This window comes from Chinchilla lanigera, unplaced genomic scaffold, assembly GCF_000276665.1.
Source record: "Chinchilla lanigera isolate Chin_1 unplaced genomic scaffold, ChiLan1.0 scaffold00028, whole genome shotgun sequence".
NCBI classification, from domain to species: Eukaryota; Metazoa; Chordata; class Mammalia; order Rodentia; family Chinchillidae; genus Chinchilla; species Chinchilla lanigera.
The window spans coordinates 9,665,148-9,687,403 of NW_004955429.1; the positions used below are offsets into that span (position 1 = coordinate 9,665,148).

At 39.1% G+C, this 22,256-nt stretch overlaps 1 protein-coding gene across 3 annotated transcripts in view; it reads right to left on the reverse strand.

Moving 5' to 3' along the window:
* The window catches only part of Cacnb2 (calcium channel, voltage-dependent, beta 2 subunit), a gene marked incomplete at its 5' end in the record, with an annotated part of 323,451 nt that overhangs the window by 22,423 nt on the left and 278,772 nt on the right, over positions 1-22,256 (reverse strand). For all 3 annotated transcript variants that reach the window (XM_013515437.1, XM_013515438.1, XM_013515436.1), the window contains 2 exon segments: positions 1,104-1,240; positions 3,086-3,208. In XM_013515437.1, the coding sequence (XP_013370891.1) occupies positions 1,104-1,240; positions 3,086-3,208 (260 nt within the window).

The window sequence follows — 22,256 nt, forward strand, 5'->3', positions numbered from 1 at the left end:
CCCTAAAATAAGTTGAGTTTTTTTTTTTTTTTTTTTTTTTTTGTCTTTTTGAGACAGGGTTTCACTATGCAGTTCAGGCTGGCCTTAAATTCACTTTGTAGCCCAGCCTGGCCTCGAACTCACAGCAATCCTCCTGCCTCAGTCTCCCAGGGGTGCACCACCACTCCTGGCAAGTTATGAGATCTTATGAGCTTGGCAATTATATAATACTAGTTAATGAGGAATTCCAAACTATAACATATGTTCTATTTCATTCATTTGTTGACACTTGAAAAAAAAATCCCTGCTAACATAAAAATATCATCGAGCAGGGGACAAATATAAACAAATAAGATATAAACCAGAGAAAAAACAAACCTAGCTATTCACATTAAAGAAAATCGTGCCTGTATTTCATCCTTGCATGGAGAGAGAAGCTTCCCACATCCTTGAACTTGTTTGCATAGGGTTCAGTTGAAAATTTACTACAGGTGTGAGTGGTTGTCCTAGTGAGTCAGTGAAAGGTAAATAACCTCCGGCCTCCTAGGAAGGTTTATTCAGCCCCAGCCTATTACAGAACTCATCTAATAACTCTCTGCAAAGGAAATATTAACTTATTTCATACTTCGTCTAAGTCTTTAAGTGCTTAGCAGTAGATAGAACCTGAAAATTGAGTCTCCCAGGTGAAAATGAAAGTAACAGATGACAAGAATTTCTATTTGCCAATGATGTTTAAAGCCGTCATCTCTAAAATGTCTCCCTGCCATGCCAGGCAGCTACAGACACTGGGATTAGTCACCAGGGCTGCTCGGTGCCAGAGTCCTTTCAGCAAATGATTAGGACTGTAGAATTTCTTCTCCACTGGAGCGGCAGTGTAATATTCTATGACCTTAGCTACTTTCATTAATGATCATAATTCATCGGATTCCTCCCAAAAGGGATGGAAATTGGATACTGGGATGGAGTTTTAAAAAATGTAGGCTTTGTGAGGTTGTCAATAAATCCCATCACCAGTCTACTTTTAAATACATGATAAAGATTGTAGAACAGTGCAGACAGCAGTTAAAGAAGGAATGTTGGTATAACCGGAACTTTTACATGAATGCTTGACATTGCGCTCATACCTGGAGTAGAATTTCCCTTGCTTGGCTCTCTGTTCATGCTGTAGCCTCATGTTTTCTAGTTTGACTGGGCTTGGGATGAATCCGATTTCACAGCCTTCTTTAACCAATCGCCCTATCCACCAGTCATTATTAAATTTCTAAACAGAAAATAAAACGTATTTAAAGTCAGTGCACAGAAATTCAAATCCTTGAAACATTTTTCTTTTAAATGAACCATCTGCACTGGAGAGAAGTGTGGCAATTGCAGTGAACTCTGCCTCACATATTATAATTCAAAAACTTCTCGGGTTGGTGAGTTTAATCACATAAGGATGAGATGCTTAGGGTACTCAGCCATCCATGGAAAGAGTTTTGCTTCCTTCTTTGTGCTAATACTGCCTTTAGGACAGGCTGAATTCTATCCCCAGGAGGAGAACGAGCCCTTTCTATAAGATACTGTTAGAATTGAAGTGTTAACAGAGGTCTTTCCCCCTCTATATAATCAGATTAGTTTAATTAGAAGTATTAAGAGTGAGATAAATCCTGAAATCTACCTGAAAATATTCCATGTCACAACAAAACTTGCTTTTGTGACTTTTATAATTATACAATGCGATGTTCGGGGCTGGGGATTTAGCTCAGTGGCAAAGCGCCTGCCTGGCAAGCGCAAGGTTGTGAGTTCGATTCCTGGTACCAGAAGAAAAATGAAAAAAACAAAACAACAACAGCAACAACAAAAAACAATGCAATGTTCACTGATGATTTTTATTTATGTTGATGTCGACAATTTCTCTCTTGCTGGTATAATATTCACCTTGAATCTATACTATTTGATTTCATTTTCTTCAACTGAATAAGTCTCTTGAACATGGCAAAGAATACTCATTGTGTTCTTTCCGTGGTAGAAAGAGGTCCTCCTCTAAGAATCAGCCATTAAGAGCCCTTGGATTAACCTTAACTTTTTGTTACAAAGCAACATGTGAGGCACACAGTCACTGCTGACAGCATTTTTCTTTCTTTGCCATCCAGCCAGCATTAACTCTTCCTAAAAGTCACTGTAATGTCATAGCAGGCTCTTGTAATTGACATCATCACTTCCTCTATTTATAGCCTTTCATGCACTGCTCATTTAAATGTACACATTGCTCCCTGTGCTGTATCACCCCCACCCAAGGTGCTGCAGTTAGAAATTCCTCCAGGTCCAAGAAAAAACTTATGCAAACATACAGAGAACACTGTCTCAAGGGGATTTCTGTCACTCAATACAGGGCTCCACACAGCCGACATTTGGCATGTATTGACTGCAAACATAAAGTGAGGGTGAATTTTTCCAACTTAGACATTGTGTCATTGTTAACTGAAAGATAGAAAATTATGACATGGGGAAAAAGGAATTTTTCTGGTACCTATTTCTTACCTCATTGACTCTGATTACTACCATTCTCTTTCATTGGAGAAATTCAGCTTTTTTTTTTTTTTTGGTGCATGGAATCAAATTCAGGACCTTGCGCTTGCCATGCAGGCGCTGCGCCGCTGAGCTATATCCCCAGCCCTGAAATTTAGCATTTGAGGAGGAAAACGGGCACCAGTAGTCAGAGTCTAGACACTGTCAGCAGAAAGAAGAGTCACGAACTCTGCATTTACTATAACCCTCCCCAAATGGCAAAACTTCAGACATCAGGAAAACCACACATAGTCAAGGTTAAATATGAAAAAAAAAAAAAAAAATGAAAGTACAGGTTAAGCATAAAAAAGGATCGTCTACTCTAATAGTTCCCAAATTTCTGGGCCACAGAGCCCAAGGGAACCCTGAAGTTATTGCCAGAAGCCTATGAGTCCTTTCTACTTTAAAAATGTATATTTATATCAGAAAAGGTCGAGAGCCACTGATTTAGTGTGTCCTACAGCTGCAGCTATCCGTGGTGCTGTTTCACAGAAGTAAGAAATAAGAAATGATGTTTCAAGGTGAAAAATCATAGGGAAACTGAAGTTATGTTCCTTACTTCCTTAACATGCAGAAAATCTTTTGCCTCAAATGAGATGGCCATGCCTGGCACCGGGACATCATCTTCATGGGCTGCACTATAGCTGACATTTGTCCGAACTGCAAATGCGACGGGTTTTGTCTAAAGAAAAAAATAGGAGAAAAAGAAATGAGAACAGAAACAACAGCGTCCTTCCCTTCTCTCTGCTCAAATACAAAGATACACGGAGAAACTGTTGTCATCCTTGTTTTTCCCACATTGGTTCTTTATCACAAAACAGCTTGTTAGTATTCACAGTGCATCGAACAGCTCTCTGCTACAGGCCACCCATTTGAGAACTAGAGAAAGGCCATTGTTCTCTTTGAAAGCGCTACAAGTATTGAAGGTGAAGATGAACTGTTGAAGTATGTGTTTACAGCAGAACAGCTTGTAGCTGCTAGAGATCAGGAAACACAAACATGAATACCCCAAGGTGTTTTTCTGTTTTTTTTTTTTTTGTTTTTGCTTTAGATAGGAAAGACACAAACTGCTTCCTGACCTCTCTCAGACTTCTAATTTTAATTAGTCATTAATGATGGAATTCTCAAAGGCACATAGTATCAGATGAAAGAAAAATGAGGGAATATATTCTACAAGTTTAGTAACTGTTATTCATGGCTGCAGGGCATTCAAAACGCAATGACTTTTTATTCTATTATTTTTCCTCCTTGATTCATTAAGCTACGAGTATCCTTCATCGTTTGATTCTTTTGAGATTTCACTCAAAAGCATCTGTCTTCTATGGGCTGTTGTGTGTTTATCCAAAAGATGAAAAAATAAGTGAGCTCAGAAATGGTGGAAAGTAATACTGTCCCCACTGGCATTTGTGTTGTATGTCAGGGGCAGATGGATTTCTTGTGAATGGTCTCTCCATCGTCCATGTACTCCTCATGTAGACCTGTCAGGGAGGACCCGGGGGGTGGTCAGAAGAGAGAAGAACCATTTTTATTTCCAAATCATCTGGAGCTAATTTGTTCCCCTTGCTGCTGTCTGGGTGGAGACTGAGCTAAGAAGCCTGAAGATACTCAGGCCCATCCATAGTTTGCAGACTGGTAAGGGAAGACCAAATTCTGCATGACGGCCTGGTGGATGTGAAGTGTATTTTACTGTTTGCACCAGCTCTTGGTATTCATTACAATTTTAATGCTATAAATGTCCTTATGTGGACATTATAACTGTTCACACACGCAAATATTACATGTACTGTATAGATACTATATAGATTATATAATGTATAATACACACACACACACACACACACACACACACACACACACAGAGCTCATAGTTTCAGCATTGGAAATCTTGATGCTATTTCCATGGTTTCTTTGGCATTTCCTTAAATATATAAAATTTTTTCCCAGAACTACAATCAAAATATATTTACTTTTATATACTTTTTAATGTAGTATTTTTCATGTGATACATTTTGCTAAAGTACTTAAGTAAATGCTTCCCCATATTTCTTTTTTTTTTTTTGAACAAAGGGGCTTGCTATGTATTTTGGCTGGCCTTGAACTCACTATATAGTCTCCTGCCTCAGCTTCCCTAGTGCTGGATTATGGGTGTACATCACCACACCCAGTTTATTTCTCATCTATGTAGGACCAGTGCAGATCAATTCTTTGTGTTATCATGCTTTTCAGATCAGTTAACACAGTTTAATACCTTCCATTGGATTCATGGGAAATCATATCATAGCCAAGATATTTCACTTCAGTATATTCTTTCAGATGCTGTAGGATGTGAGAAAATGGTAAAGTTTTCCAGTATTCATTTTGCTTACAGTGTTCTCTTTAATTTTGATCTTCTTTGATAATACAACAAAGCCTCAGATATTGAGGCTGTAAGAGAAGCTACCTTGAAGTTCCAAAGGAACACTCCTTAAAGGATCATTAAATTTTTATCCCATGAAACCACTATTTGACCAGTGTATCCTGCTTTAAGTTGCTGTCTTTGATTCTGGCCCCATCTCAGTATGATCAAAGGCCAATACAGGACATTTTTATTCTCACCATGCAGAAGTCTTGATCTTGTTCTCACCAGGAAATGCATTTTTGTTTTAGAAGCCTATCAGAATTTTGTGGTTTTCCAGCACTGTGGCCCTGGGACGTGGTCCTGTTTTACTGTCATGGATGCCATCATAAAACATTTGGGGCTCTGATTCTTGTGACATGAATGAATCCCACCCCTTTGTCTCTTTCAGAGCTGGCCATTGCACCGCTGTACTTGAATCTAAACTTGAATATAGTGTGCTGTCCAAATTCTACTTTCATTCAACCCCTTCAGTGCCTTAAGGGCTTTATTCTCAGGCCCATGTCATAACCTGAGCCTGCTTTTGCTGTGTGCGTCTACCTAGATTTCTGGCCAACTTGTTTTGTAGCTGTGGAGGACCAGGCATGTGACGTAGAAGTAGAGTTTTCTCCAGTACTTCTCCCTGTGCAGTGCCAAGGTAAACGGGAAACAACTCCTTGTTAGGTAACTTCTTTCCATCATATGGGCAGATGCTACACAGCTTTAGGGTGACCGGTGAATCATCCATGCTGTCTGGCCCCTTTGTTACAGAGAATTAAAAGTTTGCTACACATCAGCCATGGAGTCCACCTGAACGGGTTATCAAGATAAATCAGTAAGTAGAAGTTTAAAGGAGAGTAGCATCTCATTATTCAGGCAATAAAGTTAAAGTGCTTTAAAAACACTAAGGCTGTCTTATTCACCCAAGCATCATCAGTCTATTTTTATTAATATGTCTTGAGAAGAGAATGAGTGCATGATACAGATGTTAAAATATTTTTATTCCCCTTCCAGGTTCTTCTTCACCTTGAATGTGTCTTCTACAAGGTGTGCCTTTAGGAACATCTGCCAAGAGCAAGCAGTGTGCTGCTGTTAGGCATAGATTGTTGCATTTCATTTACTCCCCACAGCAACCATTCTTCCCAGTTAAGGAAGCCGGGGTTTAAAAAAAGTTTTCCCAGGCTGTAAGCAATGGAGAGAGTCTTAAATACAACTATCTCACTCCAAAACTGGGGGTCTTTCAGCACGACTGCTTTTGTTTTCTTAGCTTTAACTAGGGACTAAACCCAGCCCCTCATGTACACCACACAAATGCTGTACACGCTCAGCCTTTATTTAGAGAGAGTCTTGCTAAGTTGCCCAGGCTGGCTTCAACCTTGCCATCCTCATGCCTCAGCCTCCTGCATAGCGAGGATTACAGATGGAAAACAGACAGACAGACATATCACTACTAGCTAGACTGCCTTTCATTTACAGAGATACATTAGTCCCAATTCTTATGCTTGCATGAAATTTTGAAGACCCAAAGTTATATTTTACAAAATGCTAAAAAAAAAACAGAACAAAGAAACCCCAATAGGGTTAAGTAAAAAAAAAAAAATGAGGTCCAAATCTGCCTTGCTGTCTCACACTAAAAGAATTTCACCATTGGAACTCTAGGTATTCATTATAAAGATCACATACTTTAATCAATTTGAGGTCCATTAAATCAACAGCAGCGTCAAATCACGATCTTTATTTGGCTATACATTTTCTTTCTTTGGATCACATTTTTTGCAAGCTGTGGGGCTTTATTTTAAGCAGTGAGAATGGAGATATTAAAATATACATGGTTTCAAGGCTTCTAAAAGTGCTGCAGGAGTCCCTGTCACAGGGAGTTCTTGTGAAAGGGCATAGCTTCCTGAGTTCTGAAAGTCAGCATCAGGTCCTGCAAACTTCCTGAGAGTGAAATGTTTCATGGACCAACTTTAAGGATTTTTAACTAGCCTTAAAGTTCTTCTGGTGGCATTATAGCTTTGTTTTCGAAGCTGATTACTTTTTGCAAAATTCATTCTCCAAATATCTCTTCCCTAACAGCCATGGACCCGTCAGCTCGACATCCCCTGCAGGTATCACCGAGGGTTCTCTGATTTCCATCAGCATGGCGCCATTGCAATTGCTCCCAGGGTTTGTTTGTTTCTTTCTTTCTTTAACTCAGTTTAGAGCTTTTAGTGTAGATACTTCCGAGAGATGACTGTACTTACAACTACAACCACTCAGTCACCTTGAAAATGTTGAAGGTCCATACTGCCTGGTTTCATCACTTTCTTCCTCGCCAGTGCTAATTCTGGGCTGAAGATGCAATGGGATGTTCCTGAAGCATCTGTTCACATCCCTCAAGCTTTCTGCCTTCCACCTGCATCTGCTGATTCAGGCCTTCTAACCCTTATTCTACCATCCTCAATCACGGTGCCATATGCTGCGCTCTGCCTGGACACAGATGCCTAGACCCAGTCCTCAGCAGATATGCAGGTAACAGCCAGTCTGGAAGACTGGGAGGATATCTGTGGACAGCTCTATAGCCGCGGGACTTGTGTTTTCTCACATCCAAGGGAAACTCAATTCGCTAGTCAGAGGCCTGGTCTGAGAGTTTTATTTAAAGATTACAATGCAAGCAGTTTTTATTTCCTCATAACCTTCTAGTATCACCATCGCTAAGTTTGTGAAAACACAATTATTATGAGCAGAAGATAATTAGCTTTGAAAATATCTTTGGTCATGAAGTAGAATAAACAGATTATCATAAATTCATGGTACTATGTCTAGCTTTCCTCCTAAACAGTGATTTCATGAGTTGATCGTGAAACTGATAATTTGAACAGATACAACGCAATGTTTACAATACAAAGTTTATGACAAATATGCTAATGGCAGAATATCTACTATTATAAGCAAAATGAAAGCTGGATGTGGTGGCACTCACCTGTCATCCCGGCACTGTGAGAGGCCGAAGCAGAAGGAATATAAATTCAAGCCCATCACAAGAAATTTAGTGCCTTGGCAAGAATCTGCCTCTAAATAAAGAAATCATAGAAAAAAAAAAAAAAGGACCAGGGCACCAAATACTTTGGGTCTGGGCAGTGTGAAGGATGGCACACCTATGAAGTGATATTGGAAAGGTTCAGAGGACCAGGAGGTACAAATTAGAAACCCTAATGAACATGTAAAATTTGAGATTGTATGAACCATCCGAGTAGAGTTCAGCAGAGTGCTCAAAATCTGAAAGTTTGGGCAAGAGAACTGGGTGAGAGGTACAAAGCTATTAAGGATTAGACACACTGATGGTGCTGAAAGTCACAAGGTGGATGAGATTGCCAAGGAAATAAGCACACATGGGGCCCTTTACCAAAAGAGGCTCAGAAGGCTCAACAGTAAAGAGAAGGACCACGTGGACCAGCGGTGGTGATCTGCGGCAACAAGTGCAGCAGCGGGCTGTGTGTATCACTGAAAGCTTTACTTGTTTTTATTTTTTTTGTGCTGATATTTGTACATTCATGTTCATGGCAGCATTATTCACAGTAGTTAATGGGTAGAAACAACTCACCAGGCATGCATACTTGTAATCCCTACAACTGAGAAGGCTGAAGCAGGAGGATCACAAGTTCAAGGCAAGCCTGCTCAATTTAGGAAGACCCCATCTCAAATGACAAAATCATTGAGAGGTTTAAAAGGTTTGCCATCGCTGGCATGGGCTATAGTTTTTAGGAAGGCAAGAAAAGAAAGCTTTCCAAGAGAAGGAAGCAATCAATTGTGTGCAGTGTTGCGACCAGGTCAAGAAGAGGAAGGCCAACCAAGGCCATGTGGACTTAGTAACCCAGGAGCGACCGCTGACAATATCCGGTTCAATAGAGTGCTGAAAATACCAGCCCTAGTAGAGCAAACAAAGAATACAAACAGAGGAACTGCACACAATGGGTGTAGACAGTTCTCCAAGGAATTTTGCTACAAGGGGGAGAAAGAAACAAAGTGGAAATGGTATGAGAAGTGGTGCAAATTTTTTTTTTCCCTTTAAAGTAGGAGAAATAACAGCTTATTGGTGGGAACGATGCGGCAGAAAAGAAAAATATGTGAAAGGACAGAATTGCAATGTCCCTGTTTGGGACAGGACACGGTGGAATCCAGGGCACAAGTAGAAGACCCAGCCTGAGAGGCAGGGAGCTCAACTCTGCGTAAAGACAAAGGCAGAGTGTACAACACAGATGTGTCAGTGAGGGGAGGGAACATCATCTGTCTCCGGTGCTTAGTGGAGTAGGAAGGTAGAAGCAAAAATAGGGAAGAGGTATTAAAGGCTTCAGAAGGGAGATGATAGGATACAGTCATCTAAGGATGGGAAGGATTGAACAGGTAGGAAAGGATGACTGGCTTGCCTGGCAGTGTGAAAAGTCCCTGTAGGAGTAAGGTCATTGATGTATAAAGCTAATCATACCATGCTAGAATCCAGCGCACGTCATCACACAGGTAATAGAGTTAAAAGCATAATCTTTCACCATGGTATCAAGGCTTTAAAACCACATTCTCCCATCTTGCTTTTTATATATATATAAAAATATATATATATATATTTTTTTTTTTTTCCTTCCGTTTCCCTGAATTGGTCTCTGAAGTAGGTTATAAACCCTTCTCAAGTGAGTGGTTTGTATTCCTATTTATTTTTTATCACAGCTTCCAAGTATTTCCCATAGTGCTAGGTATGCATTAGTAACTAATTCCCCTCTGTTAGAGGGATCAAGTGTCTGGCACTTACCCAGCGACTATTCTAAGGTTCTGTGATGAATAGCTAAATTGCCATGGAAACCAGGTTGGCCTGATTAGCATTTTGTTTTATGATTAATGTGCATATATGTAAATGCAAGTTCTCATATATTTAAAGTAGCTACATTAAGATTTAAGCAAAAGGGTAAACGTTTAAAATGAAAATTGAAATCTTAGCACTGTGTAAGCCACTGAATTTTCACAACAGGAAGTAAGCTGAAGTCTAATAGGAAACAAAAAAATACAGAATATTTGTTTTAGCTTTCAATAGGTGCATTTTATCTTTTTGCACTGATGGTCTTTTGCAAAAGTATTTTACAAAGTGAATACTTATTCACAAAATCAGAGAATATCCTTAAGGTGCTTGTTTGAAACAAAAATAAAAGTCATATTTATGAATGCAGAAATCAAAGTGTTGCTTAAACTTGGCCTCAATATTCAAAGTGAAGTGAACAAGAGAAATAATGCAATTTATTAACTTCACATTTAATTTTACTGTGAATTTTACTTGAATTTAATTTTACTATGAATTTTCTTGCCAACCATGGTGACAAGAGTATTTTGCAAGTTATTTGGAAGCAAATGGTATAAGTCCCATACATTGATTGTATTTTAATTTTACTTTTGGCTTGTGGAAAAAAACCAAACCTTTTTCTTCTTCGGTTACCTCAATGAGATCAATATGATGGCTTATATTTCTAGTGAAAAACAGATCTTTCATCTATACTGTTTTTATATCACATTCCTTAGCAAAAATCATTTTTTTATCCCAAAGCCCTATATGCTTTTTCAGAGAAAATAAATCCTGGGCAATTGTCCATACAATCTGCTCCTCCTCTCAACACACATATACTTAGCCTCTGTTTTATTTAAAATCCATCACTGCACAGTTGAAATGACAGGACAGCACAGGTACTGGGTTTCCACCTTTGTCTATTTAGTATGATGTTCGCTGGTGGTTTGTCATAGATGGTTTTTATCAGATTGAGATAAAGAGCATCTATTCCAGTTTTCTGTAGGGTTTTTATCATGAATGGGTACTGGACTTTGTCAAAAGCTTTTTCTGCATCTACTGAGATAATCAGATGATTTTTGTCCTTGGTTTTATTAATGTGGTATATTACATTTATTGATTTATGTATGTCGAACCATCCCTGCATCTGTGGTATGAATCCATCCCACTTGGTAATGGTGTATAATTTTCTTGATGATTTGCTGCACTCTGTTTGCCAGTGTCTTATTGAGGATTTTTGCATCCGTGTTCATTAGAGAGATTGGCCTGTAGTTCTTTCTTGGTTGGGTCTTTCTCTGGTTTTGCTATAAGGGTAATTCTTGCTTCCAGGAATGAATTTGGAAGTATTGCTTACTTTTCAGTTTCATTAAAGAGTTTGGGCAGTACTGATGTTAAGTCTTCTCTAAATTTCTTGTAGTTTGGGAATTTTGATACTACAAAACCGGTAGTATTGGAACCAGCATAGAGAGTGACACGTAGACCGTATGTCTGTAGATACCAGTGACTCCGTTCTCTGCAAGGCCTGATCCACCTAGTATGGCCCAGCAAACACTGAATACTTTCACTTTTGCCAGTGTGGTTCAGTGCGGATTTGTAGTCTATCACAAGAATGTGAACAGAAGAATGAAAAAGAATTAAGAGTGCTATTCTTTTTAAACTACTGCTTGCCATTTAAACTGTTATAAAATGTCTATTCTGTCCTTATTTAGAAAATTATACACTGCAAAGAATTTCCAAAGACGCATTCTAAACAAATACAAGGAAAGCCTTTGCAAAGTACATGCTGACAAACACGGGCAGACACATTATATTTTGTGTTAATTCAGTAATCTTTGCTTTCACTGCTGCTCCGGCAGCTGCGATCTTAGCTAAGGAAGTTCACAGGGTTCCAGTGATGAAAAGTTGTGCAAGTTGGGATGTGTTTATATTACCAGTTGTTTCACATTGTTTTGGTTTTTATTTTTTTAATCCCCCACAAAACTGAGCAGAGTATCCCCATAATCTAAAGAAAATGTTTTGGAGGGGATCAACTAGAGCAGAGTGGTGGGTGAAAAGTTCCAAACAAGACCTTGTGTAGCTACTTACTCTCTACAAACTATTTAAAACCTTTGTGGCCACTCTTACTTCAGTGTTGCAACGCTTTCTCAGTAAAGCTCTGTGTTGTTCTCTGCTTGAGAATGCAGAACAAGGTCCAAAGGAAGGAACACACGAATGCAGAAATCAGAGTAACAGATAAGTTTACTTCTAATGCCAGGCGCTCTCCAATGACTGGCTCGTACCTTCAGACTCACAGCTATTGAAACACCTACACATGAACTCTGATAATAACTTGTAGTGACTTTAAAAGTCAAAGATGGCCAAATATCTGCCCAAGCATCTTCAAGCAAGTTAGAGGATTTCCAGGTCCCTTACGGCCTTCTGTGAGTCAAGGTTTGACAACCAGCAACTGGCTTTTAGGTGCAAATCTAAGAAGTATCAGCTTTAACTTATTTAGAGCACATTTGTAGCAGTTAGGTATGATTTAGCTTGGTAAACAGGCTTATTTATTCAGATATTGTTAGATGAATAAATAACAGTTGCTTTGAGTACTTACTATATGGACATCACTCTGCTTAATTAAATGCATCTAGTTAATTCCCCCATAACAATCCTATAATATTCAGTATTACTTCCAGTTACTAAAAAGAAGCAACATAAACCGAGGGAGTTTGAGTTGCCTAGTTATGTGTCGAGTAATTAAGCGTCCAGGACACAAATCTATTTTTTTTTATTACAAAAGCACAGACTCTGTCATAGCCATTGTATTGTCATCAGGAGACATCACAGCCTCCTCTGTATCACTTTGATTTTCATTTCTTGCTACTTATTTTCTAATCTTTTCAAAATTCCTATTATATGCCATCATACTCCATGGAAATACTATAAAGCTTACTTATATCATAACTTCTAATGAAGTTTCACAACCCTTCAGATAATTTAAATTTATTATTCTTGGCTGTAGTTTTTACAAGTTTTTATATTTCCCAGTTAAAATTCTACTAAAATATATCCAATTGATTATTTCCCTTAAAAAATTCACTATGAGAGTAGAAAGCTTACAAAACATTGTACAGCAAAGAAAATGCCCTCTATGATTTAGTTAAGCATCTAGCTCACATGTTAGAGATTAGATACCTATGCTTTAAAAAAATAAGATATTAGACACCCAATGTTGTGACCATTATTTCATTTAGAAACCTGTTACTTTTCCCAGTCCTTTTTAATGACCGCACATACCTGTATCCATTAAAGAGATAACACAGTTTCTTCAGCCAATGAAATAACTTCTCAATTCCCCCAGATAGCAGAAGCCAGGGCAGACTTTGCGTAGGAATGCAACCCCCCCTGCCCAGAAAGAGGAACAAGAGAATGAAGCAAAGAGGGATACAAAGGCAACAGGAGGGATCATTACCACCCTGACTCCCACCGGGTGTGAGTGATGCCTAATTCTTCTGGGCTCTCCTTTGAGAAGCCACAGCACCAGGCAGCAAGATCCTTAGTGTGGGAGGATGTTATTCATCAGCCTCCAAAAGTCTGCACCCTGGAAGTGACTCTTGTTCAGAGCATGATGAGGAGGCTCCTACACCACACGGGGAAGACCCACTGATCCCACCTGTGCAGGGAATCACCACGGACATGGGTGGCAAAGAGGCAGATGAGGCCAGAGAGATCTCAAGGGAAGTCTAATAAGTGTCTATACTATTAGACATTTTTTTGGCTATTAAAAGAATCCACATTTTATTCTTATTTCAGCGACAAATTCTTAGATCAAAAGATGTTCACTGTGATATGTATTATCAAATTTCTCTGTAGAAAAATTTGCTAATTCTTACACGAACCAGCAGAGGATAAACACACCTGTTTTCTTTGTCATAATCATAGCTCCTAAACTAGGGGCTCTGTACTTTTAAGAGTCTTGAGCTGTAATAAGGATGGAAGCATAAATGTTACAGATTCTAGCCTGATACGGTGGCACATGGCTATAATTCACTCTGGGAAGCTGAGGCAAGAGGGTTGGCAAATTCAAGCCCACCTGGGCAATTTATAATTTGGCAAGACCCTGTCTTGAAATAAAGCAAAAAAGGGCCAGGGATGAGCATGACCCAGAGGGCCTGGGTTCAATCCACAGTACCACACACAAAAGTGCAAACATACCGCAGGAACGCGCAGGAACACATGTGCATGCGCATGTGCACGTGCACACACACACACACACACACACACACAAAGTTGTGGATTCTGTTTTCTGCAACTAAGTTACCTTGATAGGTTCAGGTCAGTAACTGAATAATTTTCTTTTTTAATCATCATGTGTTTATTAAGTGTTTATATGCAAAGCACATTCTTAACAAAGGAAAAACAGATCAAAAGAGATGGGCTTTGCTTTGTGATGCTGACACTCCAATAAGAGAGAAAAATATTGAACTAACAATTACATTATTCTTTGTAGTTTTGCTAAGTTTTACAGAGGAGATCCATTGTATATGATGGTACTTGCTATAATTAGCACTTAGATACAGGGACTTGCTTTATTCTGGAGGGTCAAGGAGAACTAGCTTTTTTAAAATAACCTGGTTGGCAACCAAAAGTGAAAAAAATTTCACACCTATATTTTTAAATGAATTTAATAAATGTATGATCTTCAAATACCTTGAGCACTTAGTTTTAAAAAATACCAATCATATACAAACATATCCAAGTGCGTGTTGGCCCCTTCACAAATGAGTGTGTGTGTGCACATATATGTATTTTCTCTAGAGTTACTTCCATTGTTTGAAAGTTATTTTAACACTTATTTTTGAAAACATTAAAAGTGTAACATTTTGAATGTCCTTAATATTAGTAACTCATTTTCCTTTGAGAACAAGTTAGCTTTCGAAAATGACCCCAAATTGGGCTGGAGATAGTAGCACAAGAGCCTGCCTCGCAAGCATAAGGTCCTGAGTTTGATTTCCGCTACTCCCCCAAAAAATAAAGAAATAAAAATAAAATAACATAACCCAGAATCATCTGGAGCCAAGTTTAATGGATAAAATGTATGGTCAATCTGGGGTGAAACTTTTTAAATTAAAGACATTCCTTGATTCTAAAATTAATGAAGTGTCTTCCTTGTGTTCTTCATATACTGTCTTGGGAAACAGACCTAACAATTTGTTAACGTGTCTGAAGAGAGTATCAGTCTCTTCTAGGGATCACAGGAGTTCTTCTAATGTTTTTATGGTCCCATAAGTTGTCCTTCTGGAATTTTTATTAAGAGCTCCAGGTATGCCTCAGTAATTTCTCAGCACAGATCTGTTAAGATATGGGATCATGGAATCTATGGCTTTTGTGTTTACTCATGGCATAAAAAATATCAGAGACTATTCAGAGATATGTACATATGCATACACATTTATACATACATATGTAAAAATGTACACACACACTATATATACATAGTATGTGCATAGATATGTTTGTGTGTATATGTCTAGCTCCATATGTCTAGCTCTGAGGACCATATGAAGAATAACACATAAAATATATGTGCATGTATGATACAAAGTCAATATATATGTATCACATAAAATTAAATTTTTCTACTTTTAACAAGAAATGCTGAATACATATAAAGCACTGAAAATACAGGTTTCTAAGATTTTTCTCACTTACAATGCATAATAGAAGAATTTGGGGAAATAGTAACAAAGGGATATCTACAGTTTTATTTTGTATATTTTGCTAATTTTACTTAAACCTGGGCTTCCCATAATTGTTTAGGATGATAAATCCAAGTAATTTGGAGGATTCTCAAGGAGGAAAAGGTCTTGAAGAATCTTTATTTCCAAATGGTTCTGCTTAATGAATGGGCCTATTATGACCTCCAGAATAGCTACTATGGTCCTGGAGGGTGTATATTTTTATAAATAAAATATCAGATTTCTTTCTTCATATTTATTTGTAATTGACCCAACAATTTCACATATTTATGGGATGAAGTGTGATGCATTGATATCTGCACATATGTAATGATTAGAACAAGGTTATTATATCCATTATTTGAAACACTGCTTCAGTGGCTAAAACATTCAAAACCCTTCTTTCAAGCTATTTTGAAATATACAGTGTGTTATTGTTCATTCCTACTGTACAATTCAACAATATCTACTCTGGAAGGAATTTCTAGGGTTTTTTCCCAGTACTGACGATTGAACCAAGGAGTGCTATACCACTGAGCAACAGCCCAATCCTTTTTATTATGAAACTAAGTCTTGCTACGCTGCCCAGGCTGGACTTGAACTCCTGATGCTTCCGTCTCAGCCTCCAGAGGAGCTAGGATTACAGGGGTGCATGAACATGTCAAGCAATTCTCTCTTTTTTGAGACGAGGGTCTTACAATGTTGCCCAATACTTTGACCCTATAAATAGGGAAAAGGTCCTGGAGATTGGATGTATCTGTATTTGTCACCTTTTCATTTCCGGGTGCTATGGTGTATTCTGAAAGGTTTCTGTGTTTGGAAGGTGACTGGGTCATGGGGGCGCTATGCTCATCAGTGGATTCATCAGCTGAGTGTGCTGTTAGAAGGTGGGCCCTTGCTGGAGGTGGGCCACTGGGGGGTGTGACCTGGAAGGGTGTATGCTAGTCCCAGCCCCTCCCTTCTCCTTTGCTTCCTGGCTACCATGAATGAGCAGCTACCCTCTGCCATGCCCTTCCAACTACGCCATTTCTGGCTTGGAGCTGGCTACCCATGGACTGAAATCATGGCCAAAATAATCCCCTCTTCCTCTAAACTGTGGCTGTCAGGCATTTTCTCTTCACAATAGGAAAGTGTCTAATATGCTGGAACAAAATACTTGACATTTACATCTTAAAAAAGGAAAGGTTTATTTTGGCTTAGGGTTTCAGAGGAGTAAGTCCATGTACAGTTGGCTCCAAGGCAAAAAAGTCATGGCAAAGAAAATTTGCTCAATCTGTGGCATCTAGGAAGCATGAAGCAGAGAAAAAGCCTAAGAGGAAGAGGCCAGGGACCTGATACTATCCCCCAAGGTTACATCCTCATCACACCCAGTTACACCCAGAAGTGTGCTTTACTATCCTAGGTGTCTCTCAAGCCAATTAACAATCAGGATTAGCTATCACACTGATTTAATTGCCAGTGGCCAATGATTTATCCAGCCATGGCAGTAATATCACCTCCTTAAAAATTCCAAAAGGTAAAAGTCAGAGATCTTCCAAGTGGTGAACACATGGAGATAATGCCCCCAAGAGGGAGAAGAAGAAAGCCTCACACTCTTCCATCTGGTGTTCTGGGGTTGTTTCCCTTTACAGTAAACTGGTGACCTAGTCAGTAAACTGTGTTCTATGGGCCATCCTACAAACTATTAGGCCTGAGGAAGGAGTTGTGGGAACCCCTGACTGATAGCCAAGTCAGGCAGCAGCTGTGGGTAACCTGGAGACCCACCAGACAGGACTGTTGTTGGAAGCAGGGGCAGTCTTTTGGGACTGAGCCTTTCACCTGGAGAGTCTGTACTAGCTCTAGGTAGTGTCAGAGTTGAATTAAACTGTGGGACACAGATCTTGTTGCTTACAGAAAACTAACAAATTGCTCAGTGTGCAGAAATCAAAATCTGGTGTCAGAAGTATTGAGAGTATTAGGAGAGTAAGAGGTAACAAGAGATTTCTTTTTAGTACTGAGCTCAGGAAGCTGATCCTGTTTGAGCTTTCACAAGGCAAGTTGGATACTTGTTACAGTTTAGATCCCCCCAAAATCTCATATCCTCAGGAGTGGGGCTTTTAGAAGGGATGGACCAGGTGGGCTCTCACCTCTTCAGTGCATTAATCTATTGATGAGATTACAATTTAATGGCATTACTGGGAAATGCTGGAAAGAGGAGATGGGACCTACTGGAAGGGAGAAGACACTGGAGACATGACTTTGGGCCTGATATGTGCTCCCTGCCTTTCTTCTCTGGCTTTTCTGTCTCTCTGCTTCCCAGCCGCCATGAAGTGAGCTGCTTTCGTCTGCAACGCCCTTCTGCCAAGGTGATTCTGCCTCACCACATCCCTAGAAGCAATGGAGCCAAGTGACCATGGACTGATGTCTCTGAAACCAGGAACCAAGATAAATCTTTCTTTCTTTAAGTTGTTTATGTCAGGTATTTTATCAAAGCAAGACAAACTTGACTAACCACAATACTTCATTGTATTTCATAGCTACAGGATGATCCAGCTGGCCTTTTATCCTGTAGCTATGAGCTGCTGTAAGGTACATGAATGACATGGCCACAGTTCCAGTGAAACAGCTCCTCACCCATGTACAGTCTAGCAACTCACTCTGATTAATGACATCTTATTTTATGAGTCCAAATAAGCATTAGGCTTGCTGTCAAAAGATGACCATGGAAGCAGAGTCTGCAGTCCCTGAGTCACCTTTGCTCTCAGGCCCTTTGCTTCCTTGTATGTTAGAAAAGGCATGCACAGGGTGCCCTTCCATTGCAACTTGTTGTCATCCTGCAAGCTACATTCCTGCTCATATTTGCAACGATCCCCTACCCCACCACGAGAGCTCCTTCCTACCTAAAAGCATAATTATATCTTTGAAAAATGCCTCTTTTCTATGTGAGCAGTTTCAGTGAAATATCTTGAAACACTGTGTTTCATCTTCTTGACTGTTAGAGCCACAAGAGCCCTTTGCCAGAGAATCCAACCCTTTCATTTTAAAAATGAAAATCTGAAGCCTAGCAATTTTGTGTCTTGCTCAAGGTCACAGGGAGCAGTATGGTAGGGGAGCTGCACCTGGGGCTCCCAGCTCCTTGTCCAGTTACCACCTGACCCTGGTTCTGAGGCACATATAAAATACAATCGAAACCTCTGCAAATTATTTTTAACTTTAGATGGTAGCTCTTAATTGCTATTTTACAGCCAGAAAAAGATATGCATTTTTAAGAAGCCAGACCAACTGTAAAGTCAATCTCCTTCCCCACTTTAGCTATTTAAAGCAAGTTACGTTAGTTCTCTGTGTGACTGATAGGAGAAGGCACACATTTCTGGCATCACTTACCAATGCACCAGTGCACCAGCTGAGTATTGACTGTTGGCTTGAGACACTAATAAGTCCAGAGTCTGTTCCTAGGAAAATGCGTTGCGTGCGTCATTAAAGCTATTTTCAGCCTTGCTGTCTTGAATTGAATGTAAACTAGTGCTGGTGATTCTGAATTTAAATGTGATCTCAGGGAAGGATGGAGAAAGAATAACATATCATTTTCAGGATTTGGATCATAGCAGTATGTTTTAAAAGGCAGTAATAAATCTATAGACTTGTGTGAGACTTTCTATAAGTCTTTTAAATAATAAACTGAATTTTACCTTTACACTCATCAATCTGTATTAAGTTAAACAGAAATAACGCTGCTGGATTCATGCATTTATTTCCATTTCATGTGTATCGCACCATACAATACTGCTATGGCTTGGTAAGTGTCTGTCCGAAAGCCTCTAGTGTTATTAAAAGGTGGTGATAGAATCTTTAAGAGGTGGGGAGGAAGTGAAGTCAGTGAGGACAGACCCTTGAATGGGACATTGGGACACCAGCCCCTTCTTCTCTTGCATTTCCCAGCTGCCATAAGATGAGCAGACTCCTCTGCAATGTGTTTCCACTATGTTAAATTACCTTGTTATAGGCCCAAGAGCAATAAGCCAACCTGCCATGGACTGAAACCTAAAATGGTGAGCCAAAGTAAACCTTTCTTCTTTTTAAGTTGATTCTCTCATGTATTTTGTCACAGCAATGGAAATCTAACTCATAAACCAAGTGGAAATCACCTGTGTTCCTTTTTCTTAAAAAGAAAGCTGGCCCTCACCTGGAAAAAGCTGCACTGAATTCCCAGTGGAGAGAACCAAAGCATGACAAATTTTCACTGATGACCATTAAAAGCACTACAGTTGATCGTCACATGTCTTTAAGGACCACCTTTACCACACAATAGCTGTGCAAAGTCTGATGAACCACTTTAACTTTTCCATCTGAAGAAACAGAATGTGTTCTGCAGGAAAGAAGCTCCATTTCTATTCTGTATCAAATTCAATCACTAGGGTGAGTCCTGTTACAAATGCAAAGGGTAAGTCTCTCCCAAACCTAATAAACTGAAATTGCTCCAGAAAAGTGGGCTCAGATAACTGTATTTTAACTAAAACTATATAGAATATTCACAAACACACAAAACCTGAGACCCATAACTTCTGGAAATTCACCTGAAAGGCCATGTGTTTTTGAAGATTGAGCTTGCAAAGAGTAAACTAAGAAGTTTCTGAGGGAGATGTAGTTGTGTTCGACACAATTTTGATCTAGACCTAAATTCAAATCCAGGATATTAAAGCTCTTTTGTCAGTGCTCCAAATCCCAAATTTTGGGGTTAACATTGGCTAAGGTAGGGCGGCTTATACCATGGAAGCACCTTAGGCAGGTAAAGCAGAAAGATGACTTGCGTGTCAAAGGAACTCAGACTCCTTGTTCAACAGTGGTTCAGCTCATCAACCACAGGGTTCAAGGAAAACAGAAAGGAAAGTCAAGTCAGGAAAGTATGACCCACAGAAAGAAAAGGAGGAAAATGAACCTTAGAGGTGCAAAGGAGTTCAACAAGCAGATATAGTAGAAATAAGTTTGTGAAGGCACCATGTCAAGAGACGAAAAAGAAAGGGGGAATTCTAGGGTTAAGTATTTGTGGGGTGAGACATACGTGTTCCTTTGTGGATAGGCACTCTTGAACACAGTTGAGCCGAAGAAATGTGTAGTGTTGTCATGATGCTGGGTGGGCATGAGATTTATACAGAGACTTAGAATTCATAAAATATCTTTAAGATGTATCGTTGTTTACAACATGCACCTCTCTGCCTGGTCATTTCTTCTTTATCACAAGTATAAAATGAAACATTTTAGGGCCCTTCAGTATGAGAAAGTCAAATGCATTTGGCAGAGACTTTAAGTATTATTATTCCTACTTTGCAAATTGAAAATCAGATGGCAGACCCCAAACCAGATGGTTGCATGTGACAGAGATTCTAACCCTTAATTTCAGCTCCAATACCCTGTAATTTCTGCTTCAGTTTTAGGCTTTGTCCAACTAGTGTTGCAGAGGAAGTGGAAAAATCTAAAGGCTTAAACCCTGGGCAGTTTAAGAAAGACTGTGGCAGTGGGATAATGGCTTTGTATGGTGGAGAAAAGAATACTTACCAACAAGAAAGAATTATTAATGTGTCAAAAAAATCTTTTAATAAAATGTGGCGACAAAATGGTAGTTGTTTTATCATGTGCAAATAATTCATTAATTATAAGGACTTCTAGGACTGCTCATTTGATACACTTTGCTATTCTGTTTTTTTTTTTTTTTTGCAGTACCAGGGATCAAACTCACAACCTTGCGCTTGCCCGGCAGGCGCTTAGGCCACTGAGCTATATCCCCAGCCCCTTACTTTGCTATTCTGTATAACACCTATCCATGACCATCCGCTGTAACATTAATGTTCCTATTGGAAACCAGGAGAATGGACACTGGCATGTTTGGCTCAAGCATTCACAGCCTTCTCACCTTGTAGGTCTCGTGATCAGATTGAGTCCCTGTCAGGAAAGAAGGTGTTTCTTTCCTCTTTTTCTTCTGCTGCCACCACTTCCTTTTACAACTAGCATTTCAACAAATACCTCAATGGATATTTGCATATCTTCCGGGGGCCAGGGACTGAAGACACCAAGCTTAGCGCTTGTGAAAAACCAGTGAAAAGAGACATACTGTGATAGATTCTGGTGAACTATATAATTCTACTGCCAAGGAGGGTGCAGAGAAGAGGAAAAGCCAGAGATTATAAGCTATATTAGTGCATATAGCCTTTGTCACAGAAGTTTATGGTTCCTGGCTGAATAATATACATACACATGACAGAAACATATGCAGACATTCAGATTTTTTTAAAGCATGAAACAAAAGCACTGAAGTTTTTTTTAATGTAACAATTCCAAACAGGTATATTCACATTATCACTTAGCTTCCTAGGCATAGCATTACTACTTAGCTCCTGAGGGTGCTATCTTTTTACTAAAAATGTTAAGCTCTTTTTTATATTTATAATAAGCTCATTCATATACTTCAGAAGTTCTTCCACCAAATATATTTCATTTTAAGAGAGAATCTTTTGGGTAGTACAAGCATTTCTCTTCCTTAAATGAGAATAAGAATGCATTTTAAGCAGCCATTCTGAAGTTGAATGCCATATTTTAAATGTCTATGATGAATTTACACATACATTAGGAATTGCAAAATGGATTTGCAGCATGACAAGAAAGATGCATTGAGCTTGTTTAAAGCTGTTGGGCTGATTATAAAAATAAATAGAACTAAGACCTTTAACCTCAAGCTCCTGTGACTTATCAGAGTTGAAAAAACTATGCATAAAAAAGTAGAGATGTGATTAAATATATTTTAGTAAGGAGCAGAGGGAGATTAGAGGGGAATATATATTAGAGGGGAACCACTGTCTTCTTA